The sequence below is a fragment of the Aethalodelphis obliquidens genome, unplaced genomic scaffold (genome assembly GCF_003676395.1).
Source record: "Aethalodelphis obliquidens isolate GAN/ISIS:26980383/991018 unplaced genomic scaffold, ASM367639v1 scaffold33, whole genome shotgun sequence".
Classification (NCBI taxonomy): Eukaryota; Metazoa; Chordata; class Mammalia; order Artiodactyla; family Delphinidae; genus Aethalodelphis; species Aethalodelphis obliquidens.
The window spans coordinates 4,116,247-4,143,026 of NW_020837977.1; the positions used below are offsets into that span (position 1 = coordinate 4,116,247).

The 26,780-nt window shown below is 36.2% G+C and overlaps 1 protein-coding gene across 11 annotated transcripts in view; it reads left to right on the forward strand.

Moving 5' to 3' along the window:
• STAU2 (staufen double-stranded RNA binding protein 2) overlaps positions 1-26,780 on the forward strand; it is a 309,733-nt gene that overhangs the window by 48,860 nt on the left and 234,093 nt on the right. For all 11 annotated transcript variants that reach the window (XM_027127905.1, XM_027127903.1, XM_027127902.1 and 8 more), the window contains one exon: positions 2,747-2,882. In XM_027127905.1, the coding sequence (XP_026983706.1) occupies positions 2,747-2,882 (136 nt within the window). The remainder of the gene's footprint in view (positions 1-2,746; positions 2,883-26,780) is intronic.

The window sequence follows — 26,780 nt, forward strand, 5'->3', positions numbered from 1 at the left end:
TTAATCTGTCACATGATAGGAGTCCACAATTGTTGTTATATACGTTTGTGTATCTAATTAATTAGTCTTTTTTTATCATTGGTAAATATAGAAATTTCCTTTAATGTATCTAAAAACCACTAAAAACTGATTATGTGTTTACAGTGTCAACTCTATAGCCATAAAATACATGAGGATTCCTATGCAATGATTATCTTTATGCAACCTGGGTCTAACCATCACATGTTGAAAACAATGGTACTTAGCATTTCCTAGAGACGGCTCAAAGTTTGAAGTTATTCTTTAAATGTTTTCTGTGAGAGCATTACTATGTAAGTAACGAGAGGTATGCACATGTGGAGATGTCAGTCTCATTCTGTAGGAAACAGATGGAGTACTTCACTCTAAGGAGTTGAAACCTTCTCTGTGTGGTTTGTGCTTTTCTGCTTCTCTTCTACTCTCCTTCACAACACCAGTCTCTGGCATTTCTATGAAGAAAATGTACTGTAGCCTTACTTTCAAATGAGGAATTTGTATGAGATTATTTCTTTATTTAAATAATATGAATACAGTACTTTTACCTAGTTTAAAATGCAATTTTGGTGTGGATGGCAGACATAGTATGTCCTACCAGTGCATTAAAATCATCTCACTGTTCATTTTCAAACACATTACTTTCCTGTTTATTGCCATCCTTAAAGGATGAGGTCTTTCAAGCTTTTTTTTTCTTTTCTAGTTTTCCCATTTGAACGTTATCTATTTGTGCCTGTATGATTGTTGCAAAGTAGAATTCATAATGACATAAATTGTACAACTGATTAATCTGTTAATTAGTAAACTGAAATCTTTATGGAATAAGAAAAATGGAAACTTCTAAAGGCGTGGATGGCTCCTTGGTGTTAAAAATTATCTTTGGAGAACTGTTAGGCAGTTTTAACTTTACTTTTAAACATGAACCTACCCTCTGGCCTAGCAATTCCACTGCTAGGTGTATACCCAAGTGAAAAGAGCATATAGGTCTGCTGAGAGACTTACTGAAGAGTGTTCAAGGTGGCTTGATACTTAATAGCCTCAAACTGAAAACAACCCAGATGTCCCATCAAGGGCAGATTAGATAAACTGAGCGGAATGCTTTTCAGTGGGAAAGTTTGAAAGTGATATTCAACAAAGCATTATGTTGAGTGAAAGAAGCAAGACAAACTAATACACATTTAGATTTGAAGAATAGGCAAAACCAATCTATGATGACAGAAGTCAGAATGGATAACATGGGGAGGTGGGTATTGACTGGGTATTTCTGGGTGATGGAAATGTTCAGATCTTGATCTGAATGTTGGTTGTATGAGTGTTACATGTATAGTAACTCATGGAGCTGTATGCTTAAGGTTTGTACATTTTACTTATCCTTCGGTAAAATGCTGTAAGAAACAAAGAAAGAATCCCTTTGTGCTTGACTTACTCTTCCTCTGCCCTGAGTGTTTGTGTTAAATTTGGAGTTTGGACTAATTCGACTTACTACTTAACATGTTAGCTTTTCTTTGCTGTTTTTCTTATCCTTATCTTTTTCTTTTCTGCTTTCTCCTTTGTCCTCCCGCCTCCTTTATTTTTTCCTTTTTCTTAACCTTGGTTTAGTTCCTGTTCTTATTATGCTCTTCAGTGGTTTCATGTGAATTCTTTAGAGATGAGACATAAAATGAGCAGCTTATGACTCTTGATGGCTTGCTTATGACCTAGCAGCCAGTTGTGCATTTGTGTCAGGCTCCACCACTCCTCAGCTAGTACTTTGTGCCCCAGTTTCTCTGCTGCAGTAAGTGGATCCATTTTTGTTCATGATGAAGGGGAGTCTTAAATGTATGGTGCAAAAGGCATAATTCAAATGAAATAATACAGAATTTACATGAGAAATAAATTGTACTCTCTATAAAACCTTTAGATTCATTTTTGTGATTTGGAACATATATGTATATTTACTAAATAACCTTTTTTGGCACTGAAAATAACTTGACATAATAACTGTACATTGTGTGTTATATTTTATGGGATTTTTCAAACTTTTACAAAAGTAGAAAAGATAAGCTATTGAACATCCCTGTACTGGTTATCAGGCACAACAGTTACTCACACATCCCATCTTTGTTTCTCATCTCTCTGTCCTCTGAATTATTTTGAAACAAATCTCAGACATATCACTTCATCCATAAATGCTTCAGCATGTATCTTTTAAGATTATCCACAGAAAGCATTACTTGTATTTACTGTTTTGTCCTGTTGTTGGTTATAGAAAAAACTCAAAATTTATTTTCATTAGATAAGTCCAAGAGTTACTGATGACCCTGTACATATTGCTAATTCTAGTTGCTTGATAACCAAAATATAACTTAAAATATTCACAGATGATAATGCTTTTAATGATTAAGTAGTTGTAAGCTTTCTGGAGTAAGGAACCTTGAAATTCAGTAGTTGCTTTATAATATCCAAACGAAGCCATCTATGAATCTTCTGTTTTCCTTGTTTTGAAACAGTGGGACTATAAAGTTGAATTTTTGGTCATTAATGTACAGAAAATGTTGCAGCAACCCCAAAGAGATTTCACTAGAAACGATTTTCCTGTTTATGTAGCTTGTTTATGCACCCCCCTTAGAAAATCAGGCAGAAGGGCATCCACTGCCACCGTCTTCCATTGTAATTATATGTAAAATAAATATGGACTGCATGATTTATTATGGAAATATTTCACTTGTGTGCCTTTAATATTTCTTTTAAACAGGTAGTATAACACCAACTGTGGAACTGAATGGGCTTGCTATGAAAAGGGGAGAGCCTGCCATCTACAGGCCGTTAGATCCAAAGCCTTTCCCAAATTATAGAGCTAATTACAACTTTCGGGGCATGTACAATCAGAGGTTTGTATGTCTTCTTTGGTTTTGTTCTTATTTATTATTTTACGCATATTGTAAAAGTTTCTGAAACTCAAAAGGTATTTTTGTTGTAAAGAAAATTCATGTGGGGCATTTTGCATGGAATTTAGATACGTCAAGCTTATCAGGAATACTTAAAGTAATAAATAAAGAAAATTAACTTTTTCAGGAGCTGGTTGTTGCTGAGTCATAAGAGCCCTGTGTTTGCTGCACGCAGGACCATGTTTTAAAATCATTCCACAGTGTGGTGTGGGCTTTCCAGTTATCTTGCTCATTTAGTCACCAAGCAGATGCTTAGCTTAATTAGTGCTTTTCTTAATTTTTCCACATACATTGCAAATATGACTGTTTATAACTTATAGGAAAGTTGTTAGAAGGACTTACTAAGTATTTCTGCACATTGAATAATTTTGTGATAGTTATAAGTGTAACAGAATTTTCTTTTGCAAGCATGGCAGAATTCTTTTAAAAAGTTCAGGGTTTTTTTTCCTGATCATTTATAAAAGTCATATAACTCATTGTTGAGAATGTGGAAATGCAGAAAGTTAAAAATACAAATAATTTGCGATCCCAGAATTAAACACCTTTAATATTTTGTTGTACCTTACATTCTTTTTATTCTTTGCATATAAATATATTTAACCAAATTGAAATTATCCTTTATATGCAATTTCTGTATTACTTTATGGAGGTATAATATATGAACAGTAAAATGCACAGATCTTAAATATACATCTTGACGACTTTATTTTATTATTTCATTTATGTATATATGTATTTATAGTCTATTTGATGACGTTTTTACATATTTATATCCTCCTGTGGTCACCACCCCATCAAACTCCAGAACATTTGCATCACCCTGAGAGTTTCCTCACACTTATTTGCACTTGATACACCTCCTCCCAGAAGTAACCGCTGTTCTATCACCATAGGTTAGTTTTGCCTGCCCTTGAACTTCTATAAATAGACTCATACAGTATTTATTCTTTTGTGTCTGGCTTTTTTCACTTCATATAATGGTTTTCTTGTTTTTGTTTTTTGATTTTTTGAGATTCATCCATGTTGCATTTTTTGAGATTCATCCAGTTTTTGTTGCTGAATAATGTTTCTTTGTATAAATATATCATCATTTGTTCATTTTGAATATGCAGTATTGTGCCCTCTTTTCACTTTATACAGATAGCATTTTTCCTATCTTTAAGTAGCCTTTGAAAAATATTTTTGATGGTTATATAATGCTTCATATGGCTAGGGTGTACTCTACCAGTATTTAAACAGGTATAAACAATGAATACTTGATAAGTATATAAAAAAAAATACCTGTTTTTGATCATCTAGATTGTTCCTCCCCCCCCCCCTTTTTTTTTTTTTTGCGGTACCTGGGCCTCTCACTGCTGTGGCCTCTCCTGTTGTGGAGCACAGGCTCTAGACGTGCAGGCTCAGTGGCCATGGCTCACGGGCCCAGCCGCTCCACGGCATGTGGGATCTTCCCGGACCGGGGCATGAACCCGCATCCCTTGCATCGGCAGGCGGACTCTCAACAACTGTGCCACCAGGGAAGCCCCTCCCCTTTTTTGACAATTATAAATAATGTTGCAGTAAAAATTATATCCAAGTTTTTGTTCACATCACTGATTATTTCCTTAAGATATATTACTATAAGGGGAATATTGGGTTAAGAAGAGTAATTTATTGATATTACCTGATTACATTAAAGCTTATACTAATTTCTTATAGTATGTTTTGTACTATTCTGACAACATTGAGTTTAAAACACATTGTCTTGTTTGATAGTTAAAAAGTGGTATGTTTAATTTTTTTTGCTTTTATTGATAACTTATGAGGCTCAGCAGTTTTTCAAATATATTAGTTACTTGTCCCTTTTGATTTGTCTATTTTAATTTGCTAATTTTTATTGCATTGCTTGATCAGTCTTCAAATGTTTATGTGTTGAGGGTATTAGCATTAAGTCTATTCTATTTGTTTGATTTTCCTGCTTTTAAAAAATTGGCTTTTAGTTTTGTGTTTGTTTTTAATGTACTACAGTTTTAAATGTTACATGGTCTAATCTATTAAATTTTTGGTGTAATTTCTCCCACTGCTTCTATGCCTAAGTAATTCTTTCTCATGTGTGATCAGATATTTGCTGATACTTAAACATTTTTTCTTTTTAACTGAGGCATAATTGACATAACATTGTGTAAGTTTAAGGTATACAATATATTGATTTGATGCATTTATATTGCAGTAGGATTGCCATTGTAGTGATAGCTGATAACCTCTATCCAGTCACATATCATTTCTTTTAGTGTTGGGATGCTGATGCTTTTAAAATCATTTTGTATATTTACCGACCAATTATTACAATTCAGATATTAGGAGAAGTTACTTATCTAATCAACAGACAATCTAATACTTTTTGGAGTCTTGCTTGGTAGTGGAAAAATTGCCATTTAAGATCTAGTCCTATTCAAATTGTAAATGGTTCGTTTAAATATTGTTCAAGTTCTCTAAGAAAACCTTCTGCCTCTCCCCCCTTCCTCCCCAATGTATCTGGGGGGAATTTTCTGTATTGTCCTGGTGGGAAGGGAGGGTGCGGGCTCCTCTCGTCTTTGTGGTAATGTCTCTTGTCCACCAGGTAGCTGGTACCTCTCTTGCCTGCCCTGCTGAAACCTGCAGTTGGTGACTTGTAGTCCATCTTTTCCCCCCGGTAATGCTGTCAGAGAGTATTTACCATCTTCCCCTTGCTGTCTTGGCCTAAACTCTTAGCTCTCCTCGGCTCCTTTGGATGTTGTTCCATTCTCACCCTCTTCCGTCTAACTCTGGAACATCCACTGGCAGGCTTACCAGCTCTCAACTTGGTGCCCACCCTGCATGGGAGGCAAGAGGGATACACTGTTTCTCTTATAGTCGCTTTATTTCTCTTTTTTCTGTTACATAACCACTGTCTTTCTCATCAGTCTGAGGTGACCTAATATAAATAAAACTATTTGCCTACTTGAGTACAACAGATAGGTGGGATCACCTGAGATAGGACCACCTTGTCTGTTTTATACTTGAAAGATGTTTTACTTTTAATGTACTATAATGAAGACTCATGAGGGTATTATATTTAAATGCTTATTGTATTTTGATATCTGTAGTCCGTTATTTGAAGTGAAGTTTTGATTAATGAACTTATTATTTTTAAATGAAAGAAATCTAGTTCTAAAACAGTGGAAAATCAGACAGTAATCTCTGTCCTGGGTAAGGTGACAATTTTGATGAAGACCTAAAGGAGCAGGGGGAATAAGCAGTGTGGATGTCGTGAGAAAGGGGAGAACGTTCAGGCAGAAGAGACAGCAGCGCAGAGCCCCTGAAGTAGGCGTGTGCCTGGCGCGTTGATGCCACCACCAGGACGCCAGTGTGGCTGGAACAGAGTGGACCTGGGGGAGAGGAGTTCGGATGTGAGAATGTGACAGGAGTCTGGTGGTTTGGTTTGATTTTTTTTTTTTTTTTTCTGTTTTAGATTTTCTGTTAAGATTGTTGTCATTTTTCCTTTGTTGGCAATTTCTAGTGTCAGGATCTGATTCCATGGATGTCATGAGGGCTGCAAGAATTTTTTAATGACTTCTCTAGAGGGTTGTACCTTAGGCCATTCCCATTTAATGGATCAAGTGGACTTTCCCTTCAGAATTGGAGAGTCTTTAGATCACAAAGGGTAAAAAGAAAATAAGGAAGTACTGGTAAGCTGCCAAAGCATGTTTCAACTTAAAAGCTCTCTGCTCACAAAAGGTCAGACCTACCCATTACTCACTAGGCTGTTAAAAGTATGGTTTCACATATGACCTTAATTTGCAGATGGCAACACCTGAATGCTTTACAGGGAATTTGGAGCCAAAGGTCAGAGGAGACATTCTTTCCTTGTCAGACTCCACATGAATCAGTAGCTTCTTAATAAGGCAGGGACTGAAAGGTTAAGAAGTCTAAGAAACAAGTATCATTTAGAGGGATTTTTGAAAAGGTCTTTTCATTTTCCATTTAAAATAATATCAATTAATTAGATATTACCCATGCTGTCTTTTAATCTGTTCTTTTCTGATGAGGTGTCTCCACTTGAACTTATTCAAAGGCCTAAGGAGGAACTCATAAAAAGGTCTCCCTCCACCCCATTTTATGATGGCTGGAGAGAAAAGATTTATCCATGAGCAAACTCTGTGGATACAACTCAGATTCTAAAATACCTGTGTCTCCCTTTGCTGCACCCAAGATGTTTGACAATGAAGATGTCCAGAAATCTTTTTCTTTCTCATTTGGGGCACTGTTCACTAATGACAGAGCACAAGATATAAAGATTGGAGAACAATTTTATGCTTTTGTTCTCCCATCTTTGTTATAAAAACTTACATACATTATCTCAAGGAGTAGAATGGCTGAAATCAGGCCTCCAACAAATAATTTATCAATTTTTTGTATTCACAGATTAAAAAAGCATTATTGCATGGCTAATGGCCGGAAAGCCCTCTGATCTACAGATGCGGATTGCCAAAGGGCCACAACCCAAACTATATTATATGAGAATGGGAATTTCCGCTGTATGTGACTGGGAGGTCTCTTGGGGAAGTCTTCAGGCCTGGTTGATGCAGAGCTTTAGTGTTGTTTCTCCTCATTTTCCGTTTCTCTCTTTCTAGCTCTTGTCTCATTTTTCCTGTGCTTGACTTTATTTTCAAAGACACTCTCTTCCCTTTGCTGTACCTTATACGCTACATAGTCCTTAGACTTGTACTGGAGGAGGAACACATTTTTGTTTTGTTTTTGGATAGTTCTTAGAAAAGTTCCGAGTAGCCTGTTCATCCCAGAATTTGGGGATCCCAGAATTCATTCAGACCACATTTGGGATGAGGGGATACTTTCATTGACTAAGCTTGGGTTTGTGCCCAGCCTGGAGAAACAGGGTTTAGTCCCATCCAAACGGCTCTGCAGAGCACAATTATTTTATACGGTGGTTCCCTAAAGGCAAAGATTCAGAGGGAAAATCATTTCCATTACAGTCAGAACATTTGGTTCAAATCCTGGTTCTGATGCTTTCGGTTATGTGATCTCGGACTAGACCCTGGACCTCCCTTAGTTTCCTCATTTGCTAACTAGAAATAATAATACCAAATGAAAGGACTTTAGCAAGATTGCACTCATTCAGCAAACATTTACCTAATGCCTACTCTTTGCCGTGTGTTGTGTTAGATACTTTGATGAAAGACAATCTGATAGACTCTAGTCTGCTAGAAGAGGAAGACAATGAAAAGAAACTAACACAGTGATAGATGCGTCCATTGAATGCTATGGAAACATTGAGAACAAGCAGGGCACTCAGTTTGGGGAATTAAAGAAGCCTCCCAGAAGGAATTGACACCTGAACTGAATCTTCAAGGTTAATGAGGCATAAGCCAGGAGAAGAAGGTAAGAAAAAGCAATCTAGATTTTGGGAACAATGGCAGGGAATCCTGAGAAGTGTAGTTTATTCATGGACTTGCAGGCAGTTTGGTTTGAGTGGAATGAAAAGGCTGAAGTTCAGGCAGGTCGATGATGTGGATGCCCTCAAGTGGCATGCCAAGAGGTTTAGATTTTATCCTGAAGCCGATTGGAAGCCTTCGAAGGATTTTAAGCTGAGCGATAAAATAATTGTACGTCTGTTTTAGGAATATTGCTTTCACAGTATGTGGAAAATAGTTTGGATAGGCTGAAAATTCAAGGGAGAAAGATGTATTACGAGGATGCTGTAATTCAGGCTTAATGTGATGAGAGCCTGGAATAGTGGGGATGGAGAGGAGGGGACAGCGTCTAGATATTTAGGAGGTAGACTTGGGGATTGATTTAAAAAATTTTTTTATAGTTAATTTTTATTGGAGTATGGTTGATTTATAATGTTATGTTTCTGCTGTACAGCAAAGTAAATCAGTTATACATATATACACTTTTTAAGATTCTGTTCCCAGATACGTCATTAGAGTGTATTGAGTAGAGTTCCCTGTGCTATTGTTATCTGTTTTATATATAGTAGTATGTATGTGTCAATCCCAATCTCCCAGTTTATCCCTCCCACCCCCAACTCCCCTTGGTAGCCATAAATTTCTGTGACTATTCTGTTTTGTAAATAGGTTCATTTGTAGGCATTGGTTGATAGAGGGTATTAAGGATGACTTTCACACATCTGGGTCACTGGTAATAGTGTTCACAATGAGAGGAGTTGGAGTAGATCTCTGGAAAGATGAGGGATTTGGTTTTGACTGTGTTGAGTTTAAATTGCCTGTGAGATATTTAGGAGGAGTCCATTTTATCATTCTTTAAAGCCTCACTGAAGGGCATTCGAAGATTATCTTTGGCTCTGAGGGTTTGTTGGAGGTACTTATGGGAGGAGGAACTTTAGGGTCTAGAGCTTTCAGAACAGGGATGTGTAATGTATCTTGGAGAAAATGGCATTGTTTAGGATACAACCTACGTTTGAGTGACACATCTGTTCTTCATTCATCTAGTATTTATACTTCTTTCCCAAAAGGATTTGGTTATATTAGGTGCCATCATTCAATCTGGAACAATTTCATGGCATGCGCCCATGCCAAGTGCCTCTTGTCCTCAGGTATGGTTGGTGTGTTCTATGTCAAAACAGTATTTGGTTGCCTTTGGCTAATGTGTCCAGTTCCTGGTCCAGTCACTTGTAGCTAGGTTAGTAAAGTAGTTTTCTCTCACCATGTGTAGTATGAGTCACAGCAAGTTAAATAAGGAAGGCATTTGGACTGTTTTGCCAAAAAGTTACTTGTTCTTATAGGCAGATCCGGGTACCTACTTGAGGCGTCATAGTCTGTTCCCCCCACCTCCAGTTCCCCTGGTTAAATAAGCCTATGAGACTTGGAACTTTATGGACAGCTACGGCTATGAATAGAAATTTGATAGGTGAAAAGTTTTCTGAAGTATCTGAACTGATTTTATTTCAATATGTTAATTATCAGTAAAACTAGAAATAGTCAAGATTTTAATTTATGAAATAGCTTATTTCAAAGTTCTGTTGTATCGGCTGATGACTAGCTGCTAATTATCATGATGTTGGTGTGCCATTTGTTTTGAGCTTGTTCAAACTATCAATCTAAGTGTTCTTCACCAGTTTGTAATGCCCTTTCAAAAGCATGTTGGAAACAGTTGAGAAACTTTGAATATATTTGTAGCAATATCAAGTATAGAGCTACAATTTTGCTTTCTGCCACAAGATGGTGCTTGTGTACTGTTAAAACAGCATACAGACTGCGCATGTTCACTTTGGTTAGTACTCCGAGGTCTGTGTTTAATTGATTAGTGAGAGGTTAAATCATATGAAATCACCAGTATTTGACCTTTCTTTGACCTGTAAATATTCCAGTTTCATGTGGTTCAACCTAATAGGAAAAATTCGGCCAAGTACACAACTCTAAAGCCTCTTGGATAAGTGAAATAAACATGAAGTGGTGAAAATCAGGAATCCATTCTATATATAATTTTACCTTCTGTGTATTACATTCTTGGTTTGGGGGATATATTCTTTCTCTTTAATCATATGCTTTATTCATGGAATGGATGTCGGAACTTTTCAAAATGATACTTCTTTTTTTTTTTAAAATAAATTTATTTATCTATTCATTCTTGGCTGCACTGGGTCTTCACTGGTGCTTGTGAGCCCTCTCTAGTTGCAGCAAGCGGGGGCCGCTCTTCGTTGCGGTGCGCGGGCCTCCCATTGCGGTGGCCCCTCTCGCTGCAGAGCACAGGCTCCAGGCACGCAGGCCTCCACAGTTGTGGCACGTGGGCTCAGTAGTTGCGGCTCGCAGGCTCCAGAGCGCAGCCTCAGTGGCCGTGGCGCACAGGCCCAGCCGCTCCGCAGCATGTGGGATCCTCCCGGACCGGGGCTCGAATCCGTGTCCCCTGCATTGGCAGGTGGGCTCCCAATCACTGCGCCACCAGGGAAGCCCAAAATGATACTTCTTTTAAAAATGATATTTCTGGGCTTCCCTGGTGGCGCAGTGGTTGAGAGTCCGCCTGCCAATGCAGGGGACACGGGTTCGTGCCCCGGTCCGGGAGGATCCCACATGCCGCGGAGTGGCTAGGCCCGTGAGCCACGGCTGCTGAGCCTGTGCGTCTGGAGCCTGTGCTCCGCAATGGGAGAGGCCACAACAGTGAGAGGCCCGCGTACCGCCAAAAAAAACCCCAATATTTCTTTATGAGGATATCACTATATAGAATAGATGTAGAACTGAAAGACTACAAGACAGAACTTTTAATATTTCCTCATATTTTTACATAGAATCATATTAATTAAATTAGGAATGTTTTTCATTTGGGGGAAATAAGTCTAAACCCATAATAGAGAAACATTAAAATATATTGTCTTTTAAAACTTTCATAAGCCAGAGTAGAGAATTTGAATAGGTTACCAAAGCAAAGATGAGGGAGAATGAACTGGAATTCAATGAAGCCAGGAATCAGACAGCCAGGGAGATGATTTCAAGGTAAAGGAAGGATTATTCTGGGTCAGAAGCTCTTGTCTTAGGCAGGCTGTGTTTAAAATTAAGAATAGGAGCTAGTAACTGAAAGAAGAAAAAAAAAAAGGAACTAGTGGGCATTGTAACCCTTTAAAACAAAATTCACTGCTTGGTTAGACTAGATGTGACACTCTTCATTTTATAAAATAGAAATACAGCTTTTTTCTTTGAAGTATAATATGAAGAGGGTCTCCCAACGTATGTTTTCCCCGAATATTAGATAAAAATCAAATTATTAAAGAAAACATTTTGGAGGCTTATGTTTCTGGCTGTGATGAAATAACTAGGACTAGATTTACCTTCTCACCATAAACATCTAGAAAACTTGGGTAAGGTTTTTACATTATACATGAACTGATACAATGTGATGTGAAGAGAAGTTGTAAGTTAAAGATGTATACCGATGCATAGCAAAAAAAAAAAAAAAGAATAGCTAAGAATACAATAGTGGAGATAAAATGGAATCATAAAAAACTTGTAATCTAAAAGAAGGCAGAGAGAGGTAGAAAAGAGGAGTAATGAACACATGGGATAAATAGAAAACAAAGACTAATGTGATAGATTTAAACCTAGTTATGTTGATAACTATGTTAAATGTAAATGGTCTAAAACACTATAGTTAAAAGGTAGAGAATGTCAGACTATATAAGAGAGTAGGAGAGACAACTATATGATAAGTAAAGAAATTCACCTTAAATATAAAGACAGATTGGCTAAAAGGGTGGAAAATGATATTCTTTGCAAACGTTAATCAGAATAAAGCTGGAGTGGCTATATTTATATCAAAGTAGACTTCAGAACAAGAAATATTATCAGGGATAAAATTACCAATAATAAAAGGGTAAAATCATCAAGAAGGCCTAACTGTTCTAAATATACATGGACCTAGTAACAAGCTTAGAATAAGTAAACAGAAAAGCAGTAAGGCTGCTGCTATGGACTGAATTGTGTACCCCCCCAAAATTCATATGTTGAATCCCTATCCCCCAATGCAATGGTATTTGGAGATAGGATTTTTTTTAAATTTAATTAATTAATTAGTTTATTTGGTTGTGCTTGGTCTTAGTTGTGGTAGACGGGCTCCTTAGTTGTGGCATGCAGACTCTTAGTTGCGGCATGCATGTGGGATCTAGTTCCCTGGCCAGGGATCGAACCTGGGCCCCCTGCATTGGGAGTGCGGCATCTTAACCACTGTGCCACTGGGGAAGTCCCTGGATATAGGCTCTTTGGGAAGTAATTAGGCTTAGATAGATTTTGAGGGTTGGGCCCTCAATGTGGAATTAATGCCCTTATAAGAACAGACACCAGATAGCTAGCTCCCTATTCTGCTCCTCCCCTCTGCCCCTACGTGAGGACATAAGAAGTTTGATGTCTACAAGACAGGAAGAGAGCTCTTTCGTCAGAAACTGACCATGCTAGCACCTTGATCTTGGATGTCTAGCCTCCACAACTGTGAGAAATTTAATTTCTGTTTAAGCCTCTCAGTCTATGGTAATCTGTTAAGTGTCACAGCTCAAGCTAAGACATTGATAGAATTCAATAACACTGTCATCCAGTGTTATGAAACTCTCCATTCAATAACAGCAGAATATGCATTCTTTTCAAGTGCACGTGGAACATTCAGCAAGACAGGTGATATGCTGTGCTGTGAGACAATTTTCAATAAATTTAAGAGAATTGAAATAATATAAACTATGTCATCTGATCACAGAGGGATTAAGTTAGAAATAAATAACATAAAAATATCTGGTAAGTTCTGGTAAATATTTGGAAATTTATCAAGACATTTCTAAGTAATGCATGGGTCAAAGGAGAAATCACAAAGAATATTAGAAAAATGTTTTGAACTAAATGAAGGTGAAAATGAAACATTGAAATATGTGGGTACAGTGAAAGTAGTGGTTGGAGGGGAATGTATGTTTTTAAATGGTTACGTGAGAAAAAAAAAGATCCAAAATTAATGCTTTAGGCCTCTACCTTAAGAAGCTAGAAAAAGAAGAGCACATTAAAAATCAAAATACAGAGAAGGAAATGATAAAGATAGGAGCAGAAACCAATGAAATTGGAAGTGGACAAACAATTGAAAATATCAGTGAAATCAATGAAATCAAAAGGTGCTTCTGGGAAAAGATTTATAAAATTGATAAGTTTCTAGCTAGACTGATAGAAGAGAGAAGGTGAAGATGTATTTATTACCAACATCGGAATAAAAGAAGGAATTCTACTAACATTAAAAATTATAAGGGAACTTCATGAATGACTTTGTTTATAAATTTGATAACTTAGATCGTTGATTGGCAAACTGTGACCTGCAGACTCATTGCCTGCAGTTTTATTGGAACATAGCCATGTCCACTTATTTATTTATTTATTTATTGGCTGCACAGCTTGCAGGATCTCAGTTCCCTGACCAGGGATTGAACCCATGGCCACAGCAGTGAAAGCCCAGAATCCTAACCACTAGGCCACCAGGGCACTCTCAGTTCCCAACTCATTTTATGAGGTCAGCATTATCTTGTACCAAAACCAGACAAAAAACTTAAAATTTTTGATCAGTATCCATCATCATCATAGATATAAAAACCCTTAACAAAATATTAGCAATTTGGGCTTCCCTGGTGGCGCAGTGGTTGAGAGTCCGCCTGCCGATGCAGGGGACACGGGTTCGTGCCCCGGTCCGGGAAGATCCCACATGCTGTGGAGCGGCTGGGCCCGTGAGCCATGGCCGCTGAGCCTGCGCGTTTGGAGCCAGTGCTCCGCAGTGGGAGAGGCCACGACAGTGAGAGGCCCGCGTACCTCAAAAAAAAAAAAAAAAATTAGCAGTTTAAATTCAGCAACATTTAAATAATTTAATACACATGATTAAATGGAATTTATCTTAGGAAAGCATTAACCATATTAATAGACTAAAGGAGAAAAACCATATGAGCATTTAAAAAAATTTATTTATTTTTGGCTGCGTTGGGTCTTTGTTGCTGCACGCGGACTTTCTCTAGTTGCGGGGAGTGGGGCTACTCTGCGTTGCGGTGCGTGGGCTTCTCATTGTGGTGGCTTCTCTTGTTGTGGAGAACGGGCTCTAGGGCGCGCAGACATCAGTAGTTGTGGCTCGCGGGCTCTAGAGTGCAAGCTCAGTAGTTGTGGCGCACGGGCTTAGTTGCTCCACGGCATGTGGGATCCTCCCGGACCAGGGCTCGAACCCATGTCCCCCGCATTGGCAGGCGGATTCTTAACCACTGCGCCACCAGGGAAGTCCCGCGCATCTTATTAGACACAGAAGAAGCATTTGTTGAAAGTCAGCACTCATTCATGATACAGACTCATCAAACTAGGAATGTAAGAGAACTTGCTTAATCTGATAAAGGACTTCCCTAAACAACTTCTAGCTAACATTATGTTTTTTAGTGAGAGACTGAGCACTTGTACGATGAGAACAAGGCAGTGATGTACACCGTAATCACTTCTATTCGACATTGTACTTGAGTTCTAGCAAGTGCAGGAAGAAGAGGAAATAAATGGGGGAAAATATTGGAAAAAGTAGAAATAAAACTGTCTTTATTTGCAAGTGACATGATCCTGTATGTAGAAAATTATAAGAAATCACAACTAAAAAGCTACTAAATAGATGAGTTGAGCCAGATCACAGGTTACAAGGTCAGTATACCAAAAGTCAACAGTATTTCTATTTAATAGTAGTGACAACCGGAAAATTTAAAAAGCATAAAAGCACATACTCACCGTTAGATATAACAAAATATGTGCATAACCTGTATACTGAAAGTGAGAAAATATTGCTCAGACAAATTAAAGAACACTTGCTATTATTAAAATGACAGTTTTCCTAAAGTTAACATGAAGATACAATGCAATCTCAATCAAAATCCTAACAGGTTTTTTTTTTTTTTTGGTAAAATTGATAAAATAAAATTAACATAGTGTGGAGATGCAAAGGTTCTGCAGTAGCCAAAACGGTTTAGAAAAGGATGAGCAAATTTGGAGAGCTCACACTACCTGACTTCAAGATTTGCTATAAAGCTACAGTAAGACAGACAGTGGAATATTGGCATGGGGAATAATGTACCCTCATACCTAGGTATTCACGGAGGGATTAGTTCCAGAACCTCACTCCCAACCCCTGCAGATATCATAATCTGACATTGCTCAAGTCCCTTTTGTAAAATGGTTTAGTATTTGCATATAATCTATGCACATTCTCTGGTATACTTTAAATTATCTCTAGATTATGTATAATACTTAATACAACGTAAGTGCTATAAAACAGTTGGCAGGGCATGTGGAAAATTCAAGTTTTACTTTTTGGGACTTTCTGGAATTTCTTTTTCTGACTATTTTCTACCCACGGTTGGTTGAATCCATGGATGCGTGACCCACAGATACGGATGGCCAACCATATAGATCATTGGAACAGAATAGAACAGAGGTTGGCAAACTATGGCCCATGGACCAGATCTGGCCTGCCTGTTTTTATATGGCCTGCAAGCTAAGAATGTTTTTTACATTTTAAAATGGTTGAGGGAAAAATCAAAGAATGATATTTCATAACATATAAAATTTAGATGAAATTGAAATTTGTATCTGTCAGGGAAATTTTATTGGAACACAGCCATGATCATTTGTTTATGTTTTGTCTATAGCTGCTGTCATGCTACAGCAGCAGAGTTTGAGTAGGTTTGACAGAAATTTTGTGGCTTGCAGAGCCCCAAATATTTACTATCTAGCCCTTTATAGAAGAAGTTTGCTGATCCCTGGAATATAGAGTCAAGAAATAAAAAACCCACATAGGGTCACTTTGTTTTTTTCAAAATTAATTTCAACAAAGGTGTTAATAGGCAAAGGCTACTCTTTCCAACAGCAGTGATAAAACAGTTGCATACCCAGATGGGAAAAAATGATCCTCAACACTTACCTCACACCATAGACAAAAATTAATTAGAAATGGATCATAGATCTACATTTAAAAAGTTGTAAACTTTCTAGAAGAAAATTTTTTGTTACTTTGGATATAGGCAAAGATTTCTTAGAACACAGAGAACACAAATCATAGAAGAAAAAGTTGAGAACTTGAACTTCATCAAAATTTAAAACTTCTAGTACCCGAAAATCACTTTTAAAAGTGAAAAAGCAGGACATATACTGGAAGAAAACATTTGCAGTACTTATGCTGACAGAGGATTTGCATCCAGGATGATATAAATGAACACTTACAACTCAGTAAGACAAGTATGAACGAAATATTTGACTAGACACTTTAATGAAGAAGAGATAAGAATGGCTAATAAGCACATGAAAAGATGCTTGAAATCATTAGTTATCAGGGAAATGTGGCTTAAAACCATAGCTAAAATTTAAAAAGGCTGATAATACCAAGTGACAGGGTGGGGCTACTGGAACTCTCGTACACTACTGCTGGGAATATTAATGGTATGATCATGCTGTCATGGTTTGTCACTCTCTAGTTAAACATACACTTACCATGCCACCCAGCAATTCCACTCCTGGTGTCTACCTAAGAGAAATGAAAATATGTGGCTATTCAAAGACTTGTACTTGAGTGTTTGTAGCATTTTTCTTTGTAATAGCCCTGAACTGGTCATATCCACCACCAGGTAAGTGGTTAAACAAATTGTATCATAACTGTGCCATGGAATACTACTCAGTAGTAACACTTCTGATCCAAGCCACAGTATGGATGAATCCCCAAAACATTATGCTGGACAAAAGAAGCCAGATACATAGGGTATATACTATAAGATTCTATTTTTGTGACATTTTAGAACAGACGAAACTAATCCATTGTGACAGAAAGGTGGGGATTTCTTCTATAAGATATCAACACTTTCTTCTGGGTGATGGAAATGTTCTATATCTTGATTTTTGTGATTGTTATATGGATGTATATCAAAACTCATTAATTATGAGCTTAAAGTAGTCCCATTTCATTATATGTAAAATTTATCTCAATAAAGTTGACTTAAAAAATACATTTTGTAATTCTCAATTTTCTTCGAAGCTAAAAATATTTCTCAGAAAGCATCTCATTTTTGCCTCTCAAGCATTTGGCTAAAACCACTGTAAATGTCTTACTAGGGGCTAAAATAATATTTACCTCATAGAGTGTTTGAGGATAGGATACGTCTGTAAATTGCTTAGCTTCTGCCTTTCCTCAGTAAACATTATTTGATTGTTAGTCGTTATTATACTGTAGGTAAAACAGCCTAGTTGCAAGTGCAGCCTCTGGAGTTGAAATGGTAGCTGTGTGGATTTGAGCAGGTTACTCAAGCATTCTGATTCTCAGTTAACTCACCTGTAAGTTGGAGAAAATAAATTATGCTTCCTCATAGTGTAGTTTTCAGGATAAAATATAACAATTCCGTGACCACACATGGCCCATTGCCATAATGTTTTTAGTTCCTTAAAAATAATTTAAATAACAGTGTATTTGTACTAGGACATTATTATTTTGAGAGATTTAAAAAATTTCACTTCTGCCCAATTAAAAAAAATTAGACTATTTTTCTATTATTATTTGAGTATATACTTTAGAGAAGGGGTGACTGATTTTGTAATACAAATATGCATACTTTTGGCCTTTTGTTGGAATTTAGTTGACATTGGAATAATACTGCCCTTGCAGCCCAGAGAGTCATTTTTCCTTTGGAAAACTACTGTGTACTTCAGCAGTTATTAACTTAGGATTTAAACGCAAGCCTCAGAAAATCTGTGCCTTTTATGTAATTGTTTGCAGCGTTTTATACACATACCTCTTCTACCTTGTCATAGCTTTATAGCCATCCATTTTACCTTTGATCTTTCAGCTTTCTCACTTTCATTCCCAAAGAATGGCTAGCCTTTGTTTTCTTGCCACTGAGTTTGTATTCAAGTACTAATAACTTGGTAATAAATTTCCCATGTTACAAGTTCAGAACTTCATACTCCTTTGTTCTGTTGTTGAAGGCAGGCAGGCAGGCCCAAGGCTCACCACTGAACTTTGGATTAGAGAGTGTTTAAAATATCTGGTATGTTTATTAAATAAAAAATATTTTCATGCCACACAAGTTTAACATTTTTTATACCCTCCCCCCCAAAAAAAACCCCACAAAACAAAAGCAGAAGTAAACAAAGCCAGTTCTTAAATTAAAAAAATTACTTTTTAAATTCTGGCTTGACCTTTGAGTTTTGTTTAGTCATTTTTAAAAAAAATGCTCTTGAGATCCATTTTGAGTTCTTTATACTAAAAGTTTATGCATTATTTTCCATAAAGGTGAATATAAGGAAATTAGCATCAAAAGAATAATTATATCTTTTTTTCCCCTCAAGTTTATCATGATTCTTCAGGAAAGTGCAGCCATGACTTAGATGTGATAAATGCTAAATTTATGATTTTTTTTTACAAGAATTGATCTTTCTAGTCCTAAATTTGTTTTAAAAATTTAAACAATTTTTATCCTAGGTTAGGGGAAATAAACCACATCCTCTATTCTTTTATTTGAGACTAATTTTGTTCATCTATTGTTCAAGCTCTGAAAACCAAGCACAATAGTTAGTTCCCTTTGTGTTTGAAGCAGCACTGTCTCACAGATGTCTTTATCTTTTTGTTCACTTGAGCAAAATCTTGCTTTACCAATGCTTATTGATTTACTTGTGTTTTAAGGAAATATCTGGGCAAAATGACGGTTCAATTTATGAAGCTCTTTTTAAAGTGGCAAGTCACAGGTAGATGAGTGGGCTTTCAGTTTTTAGAATTGTGCAAAGAAGATTTATGTAGGTTGCTCATATTAGCTCTGAGAAATTTGAAAAATTCTGAATCTTTTTTTCTTTTGTTTTGGAGAGTTCCTTCATGAATTGAGAAACAGTGTTATCTACCAGGTGTTTCTCCTTAATATCCAATCACTTTTTATGTATCTCCTTCAACTATTGATTTTTAGTGAAGAGTTTGTGAAGTTTTTAATGTTAATTGGATTTAGAAAGAAATTTAAATACAGTTTTTAATGCAAGTGCTGTGACTTTTAATAATGAGAGTTTATGTTACATGTTTATAGAAGTTTCTGTAATAATAGACTTTCTTGGAAATGGAATATTGTGTCTAATAAATTCTGGGCAAGATTTGGGTGATCATCAAAATAGGCCATGTTCCAAAGTTTGTTTCTGTGTTGGTTACTGGAAACTTAGAATGTATTTTCTCATAGAAAGATTGTAATAAATGGTGGCAAAGTTCCCAAGATAGCCTATAAAATCTCATTTTAATTACAGTGAACAGTGTACCTTGTAAATATTTCTAACTTTGGCTTCCAGGGAACCTTTTCCCCTTGATGCCACCTGATCAATAGCAGTGAGCCTCTTGCAAGTCTGACAATGGCAGGAGTAGAAAAGAAAGGAAGGGGTGATGGAAAGAGGGAGTTTCCTCCTCTACAGCTTTAATTTCAAATTGTTTATTAATGGAAGCAGATTTAGTCAGCCCAATAGAAGTGCCTTAAGGTTGGGCATGCTTTAAGAGAAGGCTTTAAGACAGGAGTGGGCTGAATAACCAGATTTAGAAGCAACAGAAAGGCAACTGAAGATGAAAAAGTGATAAAGGGATTGACTTAGTCTAGGGCATTGTGGGTAAGATAAGCCTTATAGCAGTAGTACGGAATCTAATGTTCAGTGCAACGTGAAGTTGTTAAGGAGTGGGAATGGCATGCTAGAACAAAAACAATTCCCATATTTTGCAGGGAAATTTCTACTTTATAAAATAAAATCCACATCATCCAAATTTGCTTTTGTACACGGGTTCTGATTTCTCCACATTCTCAACACTTGTTGTTTTCTGTTTTTTTGGTAGAAGTCATCCTAATGGGTGTGAAGTGATCCCACCAATTTTAACACCACATCTCAGTTCCTGATTCTTGTCTGGGGTTTTTTCTGATGTTTTTTCTCTGATTCATTGACACTAGGAATATATTTATTGCTAGATTGATTCATTCAGTATGTCAGTGTCAGTCAGTGAGAGTTCTTGATCAGCAAGATGCAGGTGAACATGAAGATGACATCATCTTTACTCATGAGCTTATAGCCTAGTGGGAGAGGGTAGACGATTATAATTCAGAATGGTAAATGACATGATGGTGATTACTACAGACACCTTGAAAGTATACTAGAGCGTTTTTAACTTATTTATCATCAAGATCAGGAATAAGGCACACCATCTCCAAAACTATTCAGCATTGTCCTAGAGGCATTAGTCAGTGCAGTTAGAGGAGAGAGAGAGAGCAATTTAGGGGCACAAGTTTTAGAAAAAAATTCAATCAAAGAATTCAGCAGGGTAGCATGGTGTAAAATTAAAATCTAGCATCTAGTAGCCTTCAAATATACAAGGAATTATAGGTAGAGTATATAATGATAGAGAAAACTCCGCTTATAATAACAACAAAGAAGAGAAAATAATGAGGAATAAACTTAAAAAGAAATATGCAAAAATGCATGAGGAAAACTTTAGAGTACTCTTGAAAGACATAAAAGTAAACCTCAGTGAATGAAAAGTTATTTTTGGTGTTGGATAGGCTGGCTCAACATCATAAAAGCTAGTTCAAAAAATAAAGTAAATGAAAGTACAGAGAAAGAAGTAATGAAGATTAAAACAGAAATGAAGTAGAGAATAGAAAAAAGTAGATCTAATTGATAAGTCAAAACTGTAATTTTTAAAATTAACAAAATAGACAAACCACTAGCTAGCTATCAAGGAGAGAAAAGGGAGAAAGCACAAAAAAAAAAAAAAAAAAGAAATGACAAGGAGGAATATCACTATTGGAACCGAGAAAAATTTCAACAGATTACAAGAGACTACTTTGCAGACTTCTGTATAAATATATTTGAAAATGTAGGTGGTATAGATAAATTCCTAGGAAAACACTGTGCACCAAAGTTGACCCATCAGAAATAGAAATAGAAAGCTTAAATGCATCAGTATCCATTGGGAAAAAGTAGAGAAAGTTAATAAGCCCATAAAAAAGCAACAGGCCCATGTGGTTTCACAAGGGAATTTTATCTACCAAGTTGTCAGACCAGATAGTTTTTAATGTTATACTGACTAGACAAAGATAAAGGGGAAAGTGGAATCATTGCTTTACATGTGTTCTATAGATTTGTTATATAGTATTTTCATTATTATTTTTGTTAGTAATTCTGTAGTTCCAGTTTGTATTTTCCCTTTCTTGTTACAGTTGTTTAATAAAGGTTCAATTTCAGAGTAGAAGGGTCGTCTTCTTTTTAAAATTTTGTTACTAATTTTTAGTTTATTATATTGTGATTCTTGACTCTTTTTTATAATATTTCTTTTTGTAGACTCTTACTCATGCTTTCTTGAGATGTAATGTAGTATCAGTGTGACTATTGCAAATGCACTTGAGAGGAAGTATAAAAGATGTGAAGTTTGATATATATATACACATATATATGTATGTATATAGTGTGTGTGTGTGTATATCTTGTATAAGATTTTGTTGTTTAGGTCTTCTAGTATATCTTTATGTATGTTTTCCCCATTTGATCTGTGATGTACCAAGAGTGTTATGTTAAAATGTCTTAGTATTTGTGTGGCTCTACCCATGTTTCCTTATATCTCCTGTAGTCCTTGTTTCATAAGGTTGTTGCTGCACTATTTGGCACATTGATGTTCATATATTATTGAAAATTGAAGATTTTAGCATTAAAAGATGTCCTTTGACATTAGTGCATCTTTAGCTGACATTCTACTTTGTCTGATAACAGGAGAATAATTGCTGTTTTCTTTTTATTTCCATTAATCTAGTATGCCTTTGTCTATCCTTTTCTTTTTTAGCCTTTCTCTGTTTTTGTCATGTCTCTTATATATAGCATATAGTTGAATCTTGCTTTGTGAGACAAATTAAAAATCTTTTCCTTCTAAGCCCAAAACATATTTGACTTGAGAAACAAAGACTTGTTTTGGATAATCTGATTTGGGATTGGTTGACAGTGTATACTGTTGGGTGGGTGTTTACCATAAATTAAGTGAGCTAGGTCTGCTGCTCCAAGGTTTTAGTGAAAATATATTTGAAGTGTGTGATAAGGTAAAAACATTTTATGAAATAAATATTGTATCAGCAGAAGAGTATTGTAATTAACAATATTTAAATTTTCTACCCTTTGTGAGTATACCAAATTAAAGAAGGTGCTGCTAGGTGAAAGAATAACAGATATAATTAATACTTATTTAATAAGTCTTAGTAATGCCTTTTTGGAATACTTCCTAGGACTGGAATACTGAATAATTGTTAAATGTGTAATACATCCTAATGTAAGTCAGGTAGTTTCTAGTTCTTTGCTTTCAGTAAATTGTAAGAGTACCCAGTCAAATTGTCAGTTGCCACATTGTTAAACATAATTTTTCATGGTAGATCACAGTGTAAGTTGTGACACAGAAAAAAATTTTGCTATAACAAAACTTGGGGGTGATTTACTTCTTAATGTGAATAACGTTTTATCAGTGATTATACCTAGAAAACTGTGAAATAAGAATAAAATTGAGAACCTGTCAGATATAGTAATATACATTGTTTTAAAAAGCCCTATCTATCTCACGGAGAAGCATGCCCACTAAGATTTTACTGTTCTTTTTAAAGAATTACTTATCAAAATTTGTAATATTTATGTTCCATTGCTTATCTGCTAATAATAATTACAATAGTGGTTCATTCCACAAAAAATTTTTTTTATTGTTCATGCATATGATCACAGGAAATACAAACTTCTAAAAATTTCAATTAATATCCAACGTAATAAAAAATGTACAGGAGTTCTTTTACGAGGTATGAGCATTAAGTTTGAAGGCCACTGCCATGGACTTATCTGAAGCAAACCTGAATTAGCGATGGCCGTTGCAGAGGCGCAGGGGTGTGTACATTTTTATCTTGATTTTCACACGCATAGGCAAATATGGCAGCTTGAGGAAAATGGATTATTTAAAAAGTCTTGAACATGAATATACAGTCATAGTTGGTCTTTTGAGCTCAGTAACACTCAAAAGTGACATCTCATTTTCTTTCTATGGTATTTAATATAATTCTCCTATTTATGAAATAATAAAATTGTATCCATCATCAGCATTTCTGGTGTAGTCCAGGTAAAAATATTTATCTTGACCCATTCGAGGGCAGCATGAATTTATCTTTGGAATTAGCTTTCACAATGTATGAATGCTTTTGAGTCACAGACTCGATGTAAGCATCATTTAAATAAAGTGTGAAGTTTCTTAGTTAAAATTAAAATCTTTCATTTGGAATTTTTGTAATATATTAAAAAAAAATAGCCGTATAAAAGTAAACCCTTTTTTACTTTCTTCTCTCACTTCCCCTGTCCTTTGCAAGTACATTAGAGCTTTTATAAATTTGGAAAGTTGCTCACTTTTATTCTAAATTTAATATTTACTTTGATTTTTAGCTGATGAATTACCAAAGTTAGAATTATAAGGTGCTCTGTGAAAAATGGATTTGAAGACAAATTTGGGAAATGCTGCTTAGTATATCCCTCTGAAGATTCCTTAAAGATTCTTAAAGATGTTGTGCAGAAAATTATTTGTCTGAGTGGTTCCCAACCCTGAGTGAATATCAGGCTCTCCTGGAAAGCTTTAACACGTCTGATGGCAGGCTCTATCTTGAGTAATTAAATCAGAATTTCTGGATGGGGAATTTGGACACCAGTGTTTTAAAACATTCCCCTGGTGATTCTAATGTGCAGTCATTGGAATACTAACCCAAACACACGTTACCCTCTATTAACATCAAAGATTACTTTATGATATGTTGATTTAAGTAGTCATAGAACTTTTGAAAGAGTTAAAATAGAAGGTGAAAATTACCGTTAACCACAGTCCTCAGGCAGTCAATTGTTCTGGACAGCCAAGTGTTCCAAATTGCTGAGGATTTTACCCCTTTTTGAAAACTAAAACTTTTTGTATTTCAGTAATTGAGAGAAAATTTTCTAACGGTTATAGCATACATTTTTCATGTTAAAAATGCTACAGTTATGAACGTAAAGAATCTCACATGCTGACTCAGTGTCAACCCTATAAACGACAACCATGACTGTAAGCCTCCTGAGATTGTGGTTTGTTCTTACGCTAGACATCAGTTTCTTGAGCATCAGTCTGCTTTGTTATTTTCTAAATCATCCTGTGCAGTCAGGTTGTCATCTTATTTCCTGTTGCATGTCAGTGCAGATTTGTATACAGTGCTTGCCCCCGCCTGCTAATTTAATGTTCTTAAACTGCTGTTGTCTTAGAAACCGATATTATGGTTAGAATTGGGAGCAGAGTAAGAGTAACAAGGTTTCGAATTGGGCCCTGTGGTGCTCCTATAAGTGAGAAGTACCTGAGCTTTATTTAGTTCTTGGAGTTTTTGATGTCAGAATTTACTTTTCACTTTATACATTTTGAGTTTCTTCTGCATTTTAGGTAGAATGAAGTTGCCAGTTAACTGAATACAGATTTGGAGAATTACATATTTATAAAATATTTATATATATTTATTTAATGACATGAAGTACTTTGGGATTGGGCAGAAATAACAGTTGCTTTGATAAATTTCATATAATGACTTTCTCATATGTAATGGAGAAGGTTTCATTTGTGTATGATTTTTCCCCCTTCTTTTTCTTTTTATTATTTTATTTATTTATTTTTAACTGTGTTGGGTCTTTGTTGCTGCACGTGGGCTTTCTCTATTCGCGGTAAGCGGGGGCTACTCTTCATTGCAGTGCGCGGTGCGGGCTTGTCACTGCGGTGGCTTCTCTTGTTGCAGAGCACGGGCTCTAGGCCGTGGGCTTCAGTAGTTGTGGCATGTGGGCTCAGTAGTTGTGGCTCACGGGCTCTAGAGTGCAGGCTCAGTAGTTGTGGCACATGGGCTTAGTTGCTCCGCAGCATGTGGGATCTTCCAGGACCAGGACTTGAACCTGTGTCCCCTGCATTGGCAGGCGGATTTTTATCCACTGTGCCACCAGGGAAGCCCTCCCCTTTCTTTTGAGTTTAGGAGTTCTTTCTTTTCTCTCTCTGTCTCTGTGAATGTGTGTGTTAAAAAAATAAAAAGTCTCGTTTCCAAAATGAAATTTGCTAGTAAATAATGTGTACTCTTATGAAATTGTCTGCAGAGTTTGATAATTTTTTTCATGTCATCGCTACAAAGATATTCCTTTATTGACTTGACCTTTTTATTTGGTATTGCATCTTTTCTCCAGTCTAGCATCCTTATGTACCTTTTTCTGTTCCTTTATTGCCCTTTGTCTCCACAGTCTCTTCTTAGGAACCAAAAAGAAAAAAAAAACAGAACAAAAAAGCGACCTTTCTTTTATAATGTAACCATCTCTGTTCACTGATTTAAAAAAAAAAAAAAGAAGAAAAATAAATAGGACGGCAGGATATTTTTCTTTGGAAGAAAAAAGCCTTTTTCTGCGACTTGTGGATCTGAAGTCAACAGAGATAGATGTTGGTTCCATATAAATTATTTCCTGACATTATTGTCTGAAGTATAAATAATAAATATCCTACCTTGAATGATATTTATTTATTTTACTATTTAAAAAATTTTTTATTTTATTATTTTTGGCTGTGTTGGGTCTTTTTTGCTGCGCGTGGGCTTTCTCTAGTTGTGGCGAGCGGGGACTACTCTTTGTTGCCGTGCGTGGGCTTCTCATTGCGGTGGGTTCTCTTGTTGCAGAGCACAGGCTATAGAGTGTGCGGGCTTCAGTAGTTGTGGCGCGCAGGCTCAGTAGTTGTGGCTCACGGGCTCTAGAGCGCAGGCTCAGTAGTTGTGGTGCACGGGCTTAGCTGCTCCGTGGCATGTGGGATCTTCCCAGACCGGGGATCTGGCAGGCAGATTCTTAACCACTGCACCACCAGGGAAGTCCCTTTAATGATATTTAAATGGAGGTGGCCTTATCATCTGACAAGGATATCCGAGAGAGGTTTCCTTTCATGGCTTGATGTAGATGAGTGACTTAAAACTTTTTCGACTAACCTGTGGTAAGGAATATTTTTTTCAGTAGTGTGACCTAGTACATATTTATGTATGCATACACATATACAACTAAAACAGATTTATGAAGCAGTAATACCCTAACATGTGTGCTGTAGTCTAATATTTTCTATTTTGTTTTATTAAAAATGCTAGTTGTGATTCATTAAATTTATTTCATGACTTGTTGATGGGTCATCATTTGTACTTTGAAAAACACTAATCTAGATGACTTCTAAGATTTCTTCCAACACCAAGATTCTATGTTACTATGAATCCATATTATAGAGAATCAAAGTTAATCATAGAACAGCTGGGGA